We start from the raw sequence: 13,687 nt of genomic DNA, 5'->3' as shown, positions 1-13,687 counted from the left end.
CGCTCCGAGTCTCTGCCCCGCTCCCTGTTGCCCCTGTCCCTGTCCCTGTCCTTGTCCTTGTCCTGCCTGGCCCTGGCCTTGGTTTTGTCTCTCTCGGGGTCTTTGTGCCGCTCGCGGCCATTCTCCCTGGCCCTCTCCTTGTCTCTCTCCTTGTCTCTCGGCTCGCTTTCTTCTCTCGCTTCTTCTTTCTGTCTTCCATCTCTGCTCGTGCTTCTCTCGTTTTTTTCAGAGTTTCTTCTATCCTGGAAAAGAGAAGTTGGACAATGATAGCACCTGAAAGGGTCTTTGCCTGGACTACGAAAGCCGGGCTGCCTCGCCCTCCAGCAGCTGCAGCCCGCGGCCCACCTCTTTCTCTCTGGGGGCCCTGGGCCCCTCGTCTCTCGCATTCCTGTTGTCCGGCTCCTGAGGTTTCGCGGGCAGTGAGGTCCTTCCCTTCACGTCGCCTTTCTCTCCAGCCAACACTCTCTTCACCGCGTCATCGCTGGACAGCTTGTCCCGACGGGAGGAAATGAAACGCGAGACGAAAACGAGATTAGCACGAGTGATAAATGAGAACGGCGAGTTTCAAAGGCAGCTCGCTAAACAGATTCTTCATGCCCGTGAAACTGGAAGGACCAGCCAGGAAGAACGTGTGCCATTACGACACAGCCCGGCAGCCACGGGTCGCTGTCACCGCCAGGGTCCCCCCGAGCTAAACGAAGCCGGTTCAATGCCACCCGAGCTGTCAGGTGTGGACGCGTGCCGTTCAAGGACAGCAAAGCTGTCCCCGCCCACGGGGTCCCGAAAGCCCAGCACTAAGGGGCCTGGAGGAAGATCCGACTCAAGCCCCAGCTCGTGCGGAACCCCCTGCGGCATGGCTGACCGCCGCCGCAGCCTCGCACACCTCCGGTCAGGAGGCCACTCACTCATTCCCCAGCAGGGCGTCGAGTGAGCGTGACTCGCCGGGCCCCAGAACCCGGGCCCCAGACCCCGGACCGAGAACACACTGCGCGCTGGGGGAGACAGCCAACCACCAGGATTAGACAGCAGTGAGCTCTGGACACGGCGGGGGCGCCTAAGTCAGCCTGGGAGGAAGCAGCCCCGGCGCTGCCACCGGGGCTGGGAGGAAGAAGGCGGCTCGGACCGAAAAGGGAGGGGGCACAACCAGCGCCCGAGACCGGCACGGCTGGAGCGGAGAGGCCACGGCTGCAGGGCGGGAGCAGTGGCAGCTCTGCAGAGCCTCGCGAGCCCCGTCCCCGAGCTGGCTGCCGCCGCACCCCCCAGCGCGACGGAAAGCTGGCCGTGGATTTGGCAGGGAAGGCAGGAGTCCGGTTTGCCTTTTAGAAAGAAGCAGCAGGAAGGACACGGGGCTGGGAGCTGGTGACCGGCGCACCAGCAAAACCAGCTTCTGCGTCTCCAAGTCTCCAAGGCTGCAAGTCGGAGGCAGTGTGGGGCGAGGCTCTCGAGATCTCCTGGGAGTCACTGTGCCCCACTCCGCTGCTGCTGTGTGGGCTCAAACCCACCTCTAACCACTTCAGTAAAGACACAGGTCGGCCCCCAGCCCACGGCCCATCGGTACACGAAGGGCTGTATTAGCTATGCCCTCGACAAAGGTCCGACTCCACTCCGCTGGCTGCTGCCCGGCTCCCACAGAGAAGGCGGGCCCTGGGGTGCCTGCCCCCATCTCCAAGCGAGACTTCGCCAACGTTCCGGCAAACGTGGCAGGGCTGGATCTCACCAGAGCGGCCCACAGTGAGGGTCTCAGGAAGTAACACCCCCAGTCCCTGTACAATGCGAGAGGATTTCCCGGCAGACAGCGTAGCTCTGCAAACAAGAACTGGGAGACACGGGGGCAGGGGGGTGGCGGGGAGAAGCAGACACCAGAGGCTGAAAAGCGGGCAGAGAACAGGGACGTCGCAGGAGCCCCAAAGAGGAAACGCAGCTCCTGCGTCCACCTGGGCGGGCTGGAAAGAGTCACCCGCCCTGAAAGGAGGCCCAACAGGGGGGCGCAGGGCCTGGATGCCGGCCGCGCAGCCTCCAGCCCCAAGAGCCACGGGCCGTGAGTCTCACTGAGGAAGCCCACGGAACGTGTCGCCTGCGTCGCTGCTCAGTCTTAAGCTCCTCTGCCTGTGACTCCGAGGTTCCAGAACAGGTGGGAGCAGATTCAAAGCTCAGCGCTCACCAGACCCCAGCGAGCTCCCTCGGATCACTGCTGGCCCACGGTACATTGGGGAGCCCCCCCGCCACTTCCGCTCCCCAGAACCGGCAAGCTCCAGGGGCCGGCCCTCGGCCTCACCTTGTGGAGGCAGCACCTCCCGATCCTCTGCAGCAGCTCGTTTGTCCTCTCGGGCTCGTGCCCGGCCACGATCCGGGCTGGTTTTGCAGACAGTGGCTCTCCTGTCACCATGACTACCACGTCTATGGCCTTCTGAAGGAAGCTAATTTTTGCGTCTTTATCCTGAAAGATTCCCAAAGTACGAATAACAAGACTTCAAAAAAATTTTGCGTTACTGTCAGCATGTTCAAGAGGCACACTTCCTATTTACACGAAAAGCTATTTTTAGGTGTCATACCTAGAAATACTGAGTCTTTACAACAAAACAAAAACAACTCATCAACGCTTTTAAATACCAGTGGAAGGGCCAGCATGTGCCCTTGAAACATAGTTCCATTTCTCAGTGGACAAAAATACCATCATTTGCAGTCGCTGAAAATGAGAAAAGGGAGTGAGACCGGGTGACGGCCTCATACTGCCCCGCAGCCCGCACAGAAACGGCACGCGACCAGAACACGGCTCCAGAAACACCCCGCTGACCGCGCGAGGGGCCGGGGCGCTCACACCCACCTTCACGTTATCCGACTTCATCTCAGCGTCCGTGTAGAGGCCCTTCAGGAAGCCAGTCACCCTGATCACCTTTAGAAAAGAAAGCAAGGCCACGGTCAGGTCCCCAAGGGACAGCCCCTCCCCGGCCTGGGCCACTGAGCCCACGTCCCGGGGCTGTGGGACCCGCCCGCACCCAGGACCCCAATTCGCTCACTCAGCAAACACAGGAGTGTCTGCTACACACCAGGCCTGTCGCCAGCAGGCCCCAGTGGCTGTGGGGACGGGCAGACATTACGGAAGTGTGCAAGGTGCAAAGGGGGTGCAGGGACAGTCCCAAGTCCAAACTCAGGAGCACGGGGGTGTCAGGGCATGCTTCCCAGGAGAGACCACGCCAAGACCCGAGGCCTACAGGAGCTGGGGGAGGACACGCACCAGGCCAAACAGTCCCTGAAAGGCCCAGGGCCAGGCGAGTCCTGTCCAGGGAGCAAAGGACGTCTGGGCCAGGAGGGGTCTGAGGCCGATCAGGCAGGGCCCGACCCAGATGGCCTCGGGGCCCCTCAGGAACGTGCACTTAGCCCGTTCTCCACGAGGAGGCCCTGCGAGGGTTGAAATCAGGGAGCATCTGACAGGGGTCCCTCAGGCCCAGTGGGGAGGACGGGCTCTGGAGGGGAAAGACCGTCCCAGCCTGGGTTTCTGGACGGGACTGGACGGAAAGGCCCTTGTCCTCCACTGTCCGTCGCTTCCCAGGACGGGGTGGCTCTGTGCCACACCACTTCTGTTCTCTGCCCACCTGTACCCCCAGCGAAGCCTGGGTGTGATTTTCCCTGAAGGCCCGGGGCCCTCTGAGACCAGTGTCCCAGCACGGTCTCTGTGAAATCAACACAATGGGGAGCAACAGCATGTTTTTAATGAAACAGAAAAAACCCATCAGACTGCACTGTACACAGTGAGGATGAGCACGCCTGCACGTGAGGGTCCTGGGTTCGACCTAAAGCGTACTTAGTACTGCAGGACACGTCTTAAAAAAAAGCCGCATGCTGACACTGACTCCTTCACTGAGACTCCCACTGCAGGAGCTGCCAACGAAGCCAGCTTTCACCGCTCACCACACCACCAAGGAGCCAGGCTGCTATTCTTCCTGAGCAAACGGCCGGAACAGTAAGAGTGTCCTGCACGTTATATTCCTGGAAACTTTTCATTTTGCCTCTTTCGAGGTTTCCCCAGTTCCCTGGCAGTTAGAAGTGCGAGCGTAACTTTAAGTGACAGGAGACATCAACGTCACAAGACCAATGCTTTGACTTATGAAACAGGCAAAGGGGCTCTAGCTGCAGTTAGATACGAAGACGGGGGGCTGAGCACAAAGCTCGGGGCCAGTGGAGAATTTCCACAGAAGGCTCTTCACCTGCGATTTGAAAGCGCTTCCAGTGCGCCTGCCAGCACCACAGCGACGCCCACAAGACGAGGCATGCCCTGGCTCTGTCGGCGGGCCGACCGGGCCAACACGGAAGACAGAAGTGGGAGGCTGTGGTGGCAACCGCTGTGGTCGCCCAAGGTCACGTCCCGGTGACTGACTTGTTCCCTCCCGGGTGAGAGCACGCTCCCTGCCTGCCTCGCTGGGCAGAGGTGACGCGGCAGCCCGCCCAGCTCCCGTGGTGCTGTCTGCACAGCCGCGTCCCTTGCCCACAGGCCGTCCAGGGCAGGTGGAATGCCGGGCTGGCTGCGGGAGGAGCCAGGCAAGACGGCCCCGGGGATGTGGGTGGGGATCGAGACTTTTAAGCACAGAGTTTTAACACAGGGGCACACATTATAAACTAAGAGGGCAGATAGGAGTAAAGCAGAGTCTGTGGACGCGTAAGACGCCCAACCTGCTGGAAAGAGCGAGAAATGAAGTTTGAGGACCACGTGGGCGTGATCAGGGGCACCCAGCTTCTGCAAGCTCAACCTGACTCCTAACTCCCAAAGAGCACGCCCGAGGTCCCGAGTTCAATACTCGCCTGAGGGGCACCGTGGGGCTGGGTGCCGCCACCCTGAGCTACCAGGAGCCTCGGCAGATGCTACTGAGTTCATTGTGCACGTTCTGTTTGCCATTCCCAGGATATGCCAACCAACAGGCTACGGTCTCTCACTCGGAAATTCAGCTTCCAGTTGGAAAAAGTTACAACCCATCTCGACTGAAGGCAGGTCGTGCTACTTATCAGCAGATACTGACCTGCTCTTTTAGAGTTTCCCTTTCAAGTTTACCTGCATCTACAGGTATTTATTAAACACCTAGCATGTGGTGACCACTGTGCAGAACCCTGTGGAGGAAAACTTGGTGGTGGGGGAGGCGGCGCTTAAAAAAAGAATAATTTCATTCTCCCTGGATTTCTGAGCACCTTCCACGTGCTAGGCACTGAAGAAGGAAAAACAAAAAAACAAAACAAAAAACACCTCTGACAGGAAAAATGGAAAATGTGCTCTAACACAGGGGTCCCCAACCTCTGGGCCACAGACCAATACAGTCGGTGGCCTGTTAGGAACCCCGGCAGACAGCAGGAGGCGGGTGGGGAACAAGCCAGCAAAGGTCCATCTGTGTCTGCAGATGCTCCCCAGCGCCAGCATCACTGCCTCAGCTCCACCTCAGGCCATCAGGTGTTATTCTCATAGGAGCACCTGTCCCCGGTGCCAAAAGGGTTGTGGCAGATACAAAGGTAGGCTGGAGAGAAATAATGCTCGCCGAGGCGCCGGGAGACCCCCTGGAGAGGCGGCGATGGGGCTGGGTGAGAAAGGAAGAGCAGAGGTGAGGGCGAGGGACCGCGCAGACACCACGGAAATGGGCCCGGGTCGCCCCTCGGGGCCGCAGGCCAGGCCAAAGGAGGGCTCCCTGGGCAGCGACGCGAGTCCCGACCCTGATGCCAGCCGGCTCTGATTGTGGTCCGAGCCCACACCGAGCCCCGACGCCGACCTGGGCACCGACCTCGACCCACACCCGGGCCGGACCCCTATCTGGGCCCTGAAACCCGGCCTGCACCCAAACCCTGATCCCCGACGGGCACCTGGGCCCCGACTCCGGGCCGCACCCCGACCCCCACCTGGGCCCTGAGCCCTGGCCCGCACCCCAGACCGGCACCCACCTCCGTGATGATGTCGTGCAGGTAGCGGAACGGGGGCTTGTTCAGCAGCTTCTCCGTCAGCGGCGGCCTCCGAATCACCTTCCCCAGAGCCTCCTGCGTCCGCTTCACCACCGCCGCGTTCATGGCGGCGCCGCCCGCGCCCCCGCGGGCCTGCTGAGCCTAAGCCCTGCTCCCCGGCCGCCCGCTCCCCGGCCTGGACGCGCCGCTCGGGTTTCCATCCCACAGTGCACCGGACTCCGCCACGGCGCGTGCGCGGCCGCGAGCGGTCGGTCGCCAGGGCGCCCGGGCCTTAGCAACGGACGCGCCGCGGCGCCCCGCCCCTGCCCGCTGGCTGCGCGCGCACGCGGGGCGGTGGGGTCTACGCGCAGGGGGGCGGGGTCTGCGCGCAGGGGCGGGGTCTGCACGCAGTGGGACGGGGGTCGGCGCGCCCGGGCGGCCGTCGGTGCCGGGCGGGGTTCTCTTCCCTCCTGCCGGCTTCGGCTGCAGGCACCTCCCCACCCCTCGGGATCAGAGGTGACCACCCGCCCCAGGACTGGTTCACAATAACGTGACATCCAAGATTGGTGTTGCCTCTTCACAGGTTCCAAGAGGACTGAACTAAGCTCAAAAACGCAGAATAGAAAACACCCAATCCTGCCTGTTACTTATGGCTTTCCGGTCAAGTCCAATAACTCGTTTTCTCTGACACTGCGTTTCTGGACCTAGGGAGCAGGGACGCTGTGCCAGCCTCCCTAACTCCCGGGCGCCACGCCCTCGTCGGTGTGCCAGGTGTCTGTGGTTCCGCCCCACCTGTCCTCCGTCCACCAGGCACAGGCTCGCTGCAGACATCCTAGCAATAGCGATCCAGAAGCTTTGTGGTCTGTTTGCAGTTCTTCTAATGGATGCCTTTATGGCTTTTATTTACATTCCTTGTCACCATTTTCAACGCTCTTCATCCTTATGTAGATCCACATTTCCATCTGGTGTGACGCGCCGCTGAAGCCCTTCCTTTATGGAAGCTTAGCGCAGACCAGCTGGCAGTGAGGGCTCTCACCTTTTATTTGTCTGACAGTCTTTCTTGCACCTTCACATTAGAAAGATAATTTCACAGACTGTAGAATTCTGGGCCATTTTTTTTTCCTTTCAGTACTTTAAAGATTTTACTCCATTGGCTTCTGGATTAGAGTTTCTGAAGAGAAGTCTGCTTTAGTCTTATCTTTTGGTTCTGTCTGTTGTGTGTCTCACTGCCTTCAAGACTTTCTCTTTATCATTGGTTCTCATAAGTTTGCCTGTGATGTTTCCAGGTGTGGACTCTTTTTTACTTAAAATTTATACTTGATTGACATACAGTGAAATCCACCTATTTGAATGTGCAGGCTGATGCACTTGAGTAATTATATACAATATGTTACTACCACCACAATCAAGACATAGATTATTCCTGTGCCCTAAAACATTTTCTCCTGTTCGCTTGCAGTCCACCTCCTCCCCCACCCCAGCCCCAGGCAACCACTGACCTGGTTTCTGTGATTAGTGATGTCGAGCATCTTTTCATGTACTTATTGGATGTGCATATATATTTGGAGAAGGTAGCCCACAAAGTGTCAGTAGGCACTTACTGAATCACTGCTGTGTGCTGAGTACTATCGAGGTGCTGGGGATTTCGTCCTAGTGAGCGACTTCCTGTCTGTCCAGTGCCGTCCGCTGCTCCTGGGAGCACCACCCTCCCTGCTGCTGACGTGGCCGGGACCCTGTGAGCCTCGGCCAGCTAGGCAGAGGCCAGGCGAACGGCCAGGCCTCAGTCTCCCTCCAGCAATGCCAGCCTCACTCTCCACACTTCACCAGGCAGGTGTGCTGGCCTGGTCAGACCTTAGTGGGGATGGGAAGAAGCCCGAGAGAATGACGTCCCACGAGGGAAGGAGTTTGAGAGCACTGCCTGTATAGAGCTGTCCCATGGCCTATGAGAAAGAGCCCACGCAAGACCCTCAGAGAAATCCCCTGCTGGGTGGCCCTCACTTATCAACCCTGCTTCACAGCCTCCAGGTGCCGCCCCTCGGAGGGGCACCTCCACCCTCGTCTGTCCTTGTCAGATCTTCCCAAGGGCTCTACAGATTCACACCCCGAGGCCTCGGCAGGACAGTTCACCGTGGTGTTGGGCACTCAGGTCTCTTGAAACAGTCCAGGGTGATAACAGACGCTCATCCATGGAGGTCACAACCTTAACTCTGCCCCTGGGTGAGGCCACACCCCCCACACACAGGGGCCTCGGAAAGCGGAAAGCGGGCTTCGAAGATGCAACTAAGGGTTTCTGACTCCAAGAGACTTGGAGCGGGGGCCTCAAGAGGGTGGGCAGCCAGAGGCCAGCCTGGAGCCTCCAGTGCTGGGGCTGGCGGGGGCGGGGGGCTGGGCTGTAGCCTGAATTACCCCTGAGCTCCTCAGAGCTATGAAAGGGTTAGAGGCAAAGGCAGAGAACACAAAAGGAGTCATTCATAAAACAAGATAATTGATTAAATAGCTATAGAAAAATCACAGCAAAGAAAGTGTTCGAAACATAAAAGGCTGGCAGGAGATGTTTTTGAAATAGGCAGTTTCAGAATGAAGGAGGAAAATAACCGCGACCATGACTCATCCCAGGACAGAGAGCTCAACAAAGCGAGGTGGCTTCCCAGCCCTACCTGCCATCACCTGGGAGGCAAACGTCCCCAGAGACAAAGGCCCAGGGAGGCTGACTGGGCCCAACTCAGAGCTCCACATTGGTGAAGAGCCCAGATGTGGGTCAGCCTTCGGGAAGGGCTGGGGAGGCAGGTGCCAGGCAGGAGGAGAAGTGGCCCAGAGCCTGGAGAAGTCTCACCAGCCCTGGATGCAAGACTGGACGCCCTGACAGGCTCAGGAGGGCAGGCATCGGTCCGTGAGGCCCGTCAGGAGCCTCGCCGTAGGTGCCATCATCTAAGCTGGGAGGTGACTGACACCATTCTGCGTGCAAGGCTTTGTCCCCTCTTCTCCAAGGCTAGAGAAGACAAAGCCTTCTATGAGTTCCTAAGCTTGCTAGGACCGCTTCCACCTCGGGACCCAGTCCCTTCAGCTGAATGAGAAGAGCACTCGCCCCCCCAGATCTTCATCCGTTGGATCTTTGCCATCATTCAGGTCTTAGCCTACGTGCAACATCCTCAGAGATGCCGGAGCAGACCACACCTGAACTCTTCGGCCTGCTAGCTTTAGTCCTCCCAAGTACTTTTTCATTCATGTCTGCTGTTTTGTTTTCTGCTCCCCCACCCCCATCACCCCCAGAAAGTGAGTTCATGAGTACAGAGTCCGGATCGATCTGCTCCTCCTTGAACCGCCTGTACCTTCCATGTTGCCACACACATGTGGGCACCAAATAGCTACTTGCCGAGTGTTGAGTGGATCATGCTTTTGTTAAAACTGCTCTTTCCTAAGGGGCCTTAATAACACGTTTGCTTACACCACGATTTTAAACTTAAAGCTCAGAGTCTAATGTGTAGACAGTGTGATCTCAGTGATGTTAATTTAAATGTGTGTGTGTGTGTGTGTGTGTGTGTGTGTAAACAAGTCCAGCAATTTCGAGGTTTCAGAGATTACCTGGGAGTTAGGATTATGAGATGCTTCTTCGGCTTCTTCATACTTCGTCATATCTTAGATTTATTTCTCAATAAATAATTACTTTTAAATCAAACGCACAAGTTAAGTTGTAAGAGGAGACCCCCACCCCCACCTAGGGAAACCCACGGCGTCAATGTCCTGTTGGTTGGCCGTGACCTGGGCACCCGTTTGTACCCCATTTATATAAAACTACCTCTAACGGGATCGTGACAAGACTGAAATTTACCTGGTAATGTGGCAACCCCCCCAAATTCAGCAGAGCAGCTGCCGCCGAAGGCGACCTTTACCTGTAACTAGCTGTGTGGCTTCGGTCAACTGCGACCTTTCGGTCCTCAGCTATCTCACCAGGAAAGTGAAGGATTTGAACCAAATAAGCTCAAACATCTCTTCCGAGAGCCATCCCTAAGCAACCGCCCACTCCCGGAAGACATGGGGCGAAGCCCAGTTTTGGCAATGTCTCCTCACCCAGGGTCTCCCAGATCTGAGAGGGCCCGCGAGCCCCTGCAAACACACACAGGACGATTGCGTAAGCACTTTCCTGGAGTGGCCACCCACGGCTTTCATCCTATTTGCACGGGGGGCTGCTTCTCAAATACAGGGCGAGAAGCATCTCTTGTAGGCGTCCAGAGCAAGCCTTTTTCATAGCCTGGTTAACTAGCGTCCTAAGTGAGGCACTATTCGCCCTTTCCAAAACTAAGTGAGGACAAGACACACGTGTGGACTTGGTGCTTTCTGCCAGAGCAGGCGTCGGGAGCCAGGCAGACGGCCAGGTGGGAGTGGAGAGATGCCCACTGGGGCAGGTCGGAGAGCTGAGGCACCTCGGCTCAGCCAGGAGCGGCCGGCCCACCTCCCTGTGCCCAGACCCTCATGAGGGCGCCACTTAGCAGCTTCCGGCACATCAGCCAGGCCTCGGAGACAGACAGAGACAGTCGGAGAGCACAACTTCCTTTCGAATGACGTGGAAGCTGAGTTCTGCCGGGTGGGAGGAGTTGGAGGGCTGGAGAAAAGATGAAAAAGTACAAATGGGCAGTTACGAAACAGTGGCAGGGATGTAAAGTACAGCACGGGGACGACAGTCGATAGCATTGTGCTAACTGTGTACGGTGTCGGGGGAGCTAGACTTATGGGGGTCACTGTGCTGTACACCTGCAGCTAAGAGAATATCGAATGTCAACTGCAACTGAAAAATAAGAGAAAGAAGTTTTTTAAACTGAGTTCTCCGCCCCCACCTGCCTCCCCTGCCACTGACTCGTGGGTCCCCCTTCAGGGCCCCCTGACCTCTGTCAGCTGCTCCCTGGCTCCCCACCAGGCTTCCTCCTGGCACGCCTAATTGACTGGTTGTGTGATGTCCCCTCCCCATGGAGGAGCCCGGCGGTCGTCTCCCGGGGCACGCAGTGAATCCTGGCTGACGGGCACGAAGGAGCATGTCTGAACCCCCGCCGTGGGTGCTGCGGGCAGCCACCCGATGCCCCTCAGGGCCAGGCCCACTCCACAAGGACTGCTGGTCCTTGTTGGCTCACTGCCGAGCTCCCCTCGGGGGGACTTAACCAAAGCGGCTGCCCACACAGGAATGCTGATGGAGTCAGGGGTACAAGCCCAGTTTCCCAGGGACCCCTGCCGAAGAGATTTCTGGAGCCGAATCGCCCGCTGGCCAGCCGAACCCCGCTGTGAGTGTACAAGGGAGAGCCAAGCCCCACTGTGGCATTGATACAGCCACGAGAACTTGGCCAGCTGTGCGGTGGGACAGGAGCTGGCAGGGGTCCCAACACGGGAGTGCGGGCCTCCACGGGCAGCTCCATGGGTGCAGGGGCCCAGGATCACTCCTGGGTCAGGTGGTCCCCGCAGGGTCGTGCCCACCCGGAGTCCCTGGGGCGGGGGGGTCCCTTGAGTCCTGAGCTGCGCCTGGTGTTCTGGTCCCTCTGCCCTACGATCCTGCCCCAAAGCAACCATGCCATCCATGCATGCAAACCTCCGCCTCGTGGTCTGAGTCCTGGGAACCCCAAAGAGAAAAGCACCAAAACAGCGTAAACGAGAAAGTGACTCGAAGCAACACGACCTAGGATTTTGTGATAACACGATTCAAACACGAAAGCAACTCGACCTCCAGTTGGGATAAGAAAGCACGAGAAAAAACAGGCAGGTAGCAGGAGGCGGGATGGTGGCACCGGGAGGTGGGTGAGGGGACGGACCCCCGGCACTGACCAGGCCAGCTCGGCCACCCCGCCTCCGACCCCGATGGTGGGGACAGAGCAGGCCCAAGGACGGCAGTGGCCGGTAACGTCTGGTCGTCTTTTCTCGGTAGCAGCTTTTTGTTTGCCTCACAGGGAACACTAAGAGTCCGCAGAAATGTTTTCCTGTTTCTCTGGCGGGGTTATTTTTATTTGTGCACGTTGATTTGATTTGAAAGGAAGCGCATCAGAAGGCAGTAAACAGGCTTGTTTGGGGTGATCAGAGACCAACCTGAGGGCGAAGGGAAAGAAAAAGGAGTGGGGGCCTGTGGGGGCGCAGAGCAGGCCAGGGGTGCAGCCTTCCCAGACCGGGGGCCAGGGGGCGGGGGAGAGACGAGTCCTGGGTCCGACCCTGGGTGTGGCCTGAGAAGGGCCCGGTGGGCGGCTGCCCGGGAGCCTTCGGCCCCTCCAGAGACGCAACCCCGGGCATCCTTTGTTTTGTTTTCACTTTGCATCTTATTGAAAAAGACGTGCGCCGTGTATCAGTGGCTCGCATTTCATGATCCACGCAGCTGACTTTATGTTTACTTAAAAGGTTATTTTAAGCCTGCTTCCTAAAGTTCCCATTTGTTTTGGCTCCGGGAGGTCAGATGCTATATTGGGCCCCCAGGCCCCCGGATGCAGAATGACAGCTGCCACGGAGGGTGGGGAGGGGGCCTAGCCAGGACCCCTGAGGCAGGTACAACGGTCTAGCCTGGGGTTACGGCTATGATGGTGAGGCTGAGAGATGACAGGGAGACGGAAGGACGGATGCTGGGCCAGGGGACTGTCGCAGGCCAGGGGTGGCTGTCGGCCAGTGTGGCAAGGAAGGAGAACCCGGTGGAAGTTTCTTCCATTCTCTGTTAAGCACTGTCCGAAATGCGACTGTTTCACGCCGCACGAAATGTAACACCTGGTGTGCGCGGAGCACGGGCTGTGTTCGCGACGCGTGATGGGCGGATTCTACGTACTCTGTCGTTAAACTCTCAGAACAGCCCTCAAGACGACGATGACAACAACGACAACAACAACTTGATTTAAAAATGGGCAAAGGACTTGCACAGACAGACGTTTCTCCAAGCGCAAGACGCTCAATTCATTAATCACTGGGGAAATGCAAACCAAAACCACAATCAGACGCTACCTTCTACTCATCGGGATGGCTAACATCCAAAATTAAAATAACTTAGCCAATAACAGCTATTGGCGAGGACATGGAGCCACTGACACCCTCGCGCGCTGCGGGCCGGAGTGGAAAACGTGCAAAACGGTATGGCGGTTCCCCCCAAAAATTGAAAATAGGATTATCATACGATCTAGCAATTACACGCCTGGGTCTATGCGTGACAGGACTGAAAGCTGGGGCTCAGGGAGGTATCTGCACCCTCGTGTTCACGGCGGCATTATTCATGATAGCCTGAAGGCAGAGACAACCCAGTGTCCACAGACAGACAAACGGACAGAGTGGGCCATCCACACAGTGGGATGTGACTCAGCCTTCGAAAGGGAAGGACAGGCTGACACCTGCTCCAACGTGGATGAACCTTGGGGACACCGCACTGAGTGAAACAAGCCAGTCGCAAAAAGACAAGCTTCGTGTGATTTCACTCGCATGAGGGTCCTGGAGGAGCAGATTCGTGGGGACGGAGTCTGGGGGAACGAAGGGGGAATCGTTTAATGGACGCAAATTTTCCGTTTTGAAAGATGGCGGAGTTCCAGAGGTTGGGGCGCACCGTGTGGGTGATAACACCACCGAACGGTGCGCCTACAAACGGCGAAGACGATTACTTTTATGTTACGTGTATTTCAGCGCAATTTAAACATTTTTTAATTTGGGGGAAAGGCCCCCTGAGGCGGGTGCCACTGTTAAGCAGACTTCACGGACACCGAGGGCAGAGAACTTGACCAGTGTCTCGGGGCCGGGCGATGGCAGAGCTGGGAATGGGGCCGCTCGGGGCTCCGTG

The 13,687-nt window shown here is 57.8% G+C and overlaps 1 protein-coding gene across 4 annotated transcripts in view; it reads right to left on the bottom strand.

Moving 5' to 3' along the window:
- The window catches only part of TRAF3IP1 (TRAF3 interacting protein 1), a 48,432-nt gene extending 42,197 nt beyond the window's left edge, over positions 1–6,235 (bottom strand). For 2 of the 4 annotated variants that reach the window (XM_039860697.1, XM_039860707.1), the window contains exons 1-5: positions 5,917–6,231; positions 2,825–2,893; positions 2,276–2,437; positions 346–489; positions 1–242 (exon numbers count right to left, since the gene is read on the bottom strand). The exon at positions 1–242 is cut by the window's left edge and continues 166 nt beyond it. In XM_039860697.1, the coding sequence (XP_039716631.1) occupies positions 1–242; positions 346–489; positions 2,276–2,437; positions 2,825–2,893; positions 5,917–6,039 (740 nt within the window). In that variant the 5' untranslated portion in view covers positions 6,040–6,231. Of the gene's footprint in view, positions 243–345; positions 490–2,275; positions 2,438–2,824; positions 2,894–5,916 lie in introns of all 4 variants that reach the window. The other 2 variants (XM_039860725.1, XM_039860715.1) reach the window with 2 other exon arrangements.
- Positions 6,236–13,687: the final 7,452 nt, after the last annotated feature.

This window comes from Pteropus medius, unplaced genomic scaffold, assembly GCF_902729225.1.
Source record: "Pteropus medius unplaced genomic scaffold, Ma_sr-lr_union100, whole genome shotgun sequence".
NCBI lineage: Eukaryota > Metazoa > Chordata > Mammalia > Chiroptera > Pteropodidae > Pteropus > Pteropus medius.
This window is presented reverse-complemented; position numbering and strand designations above follow the sequence as displayed.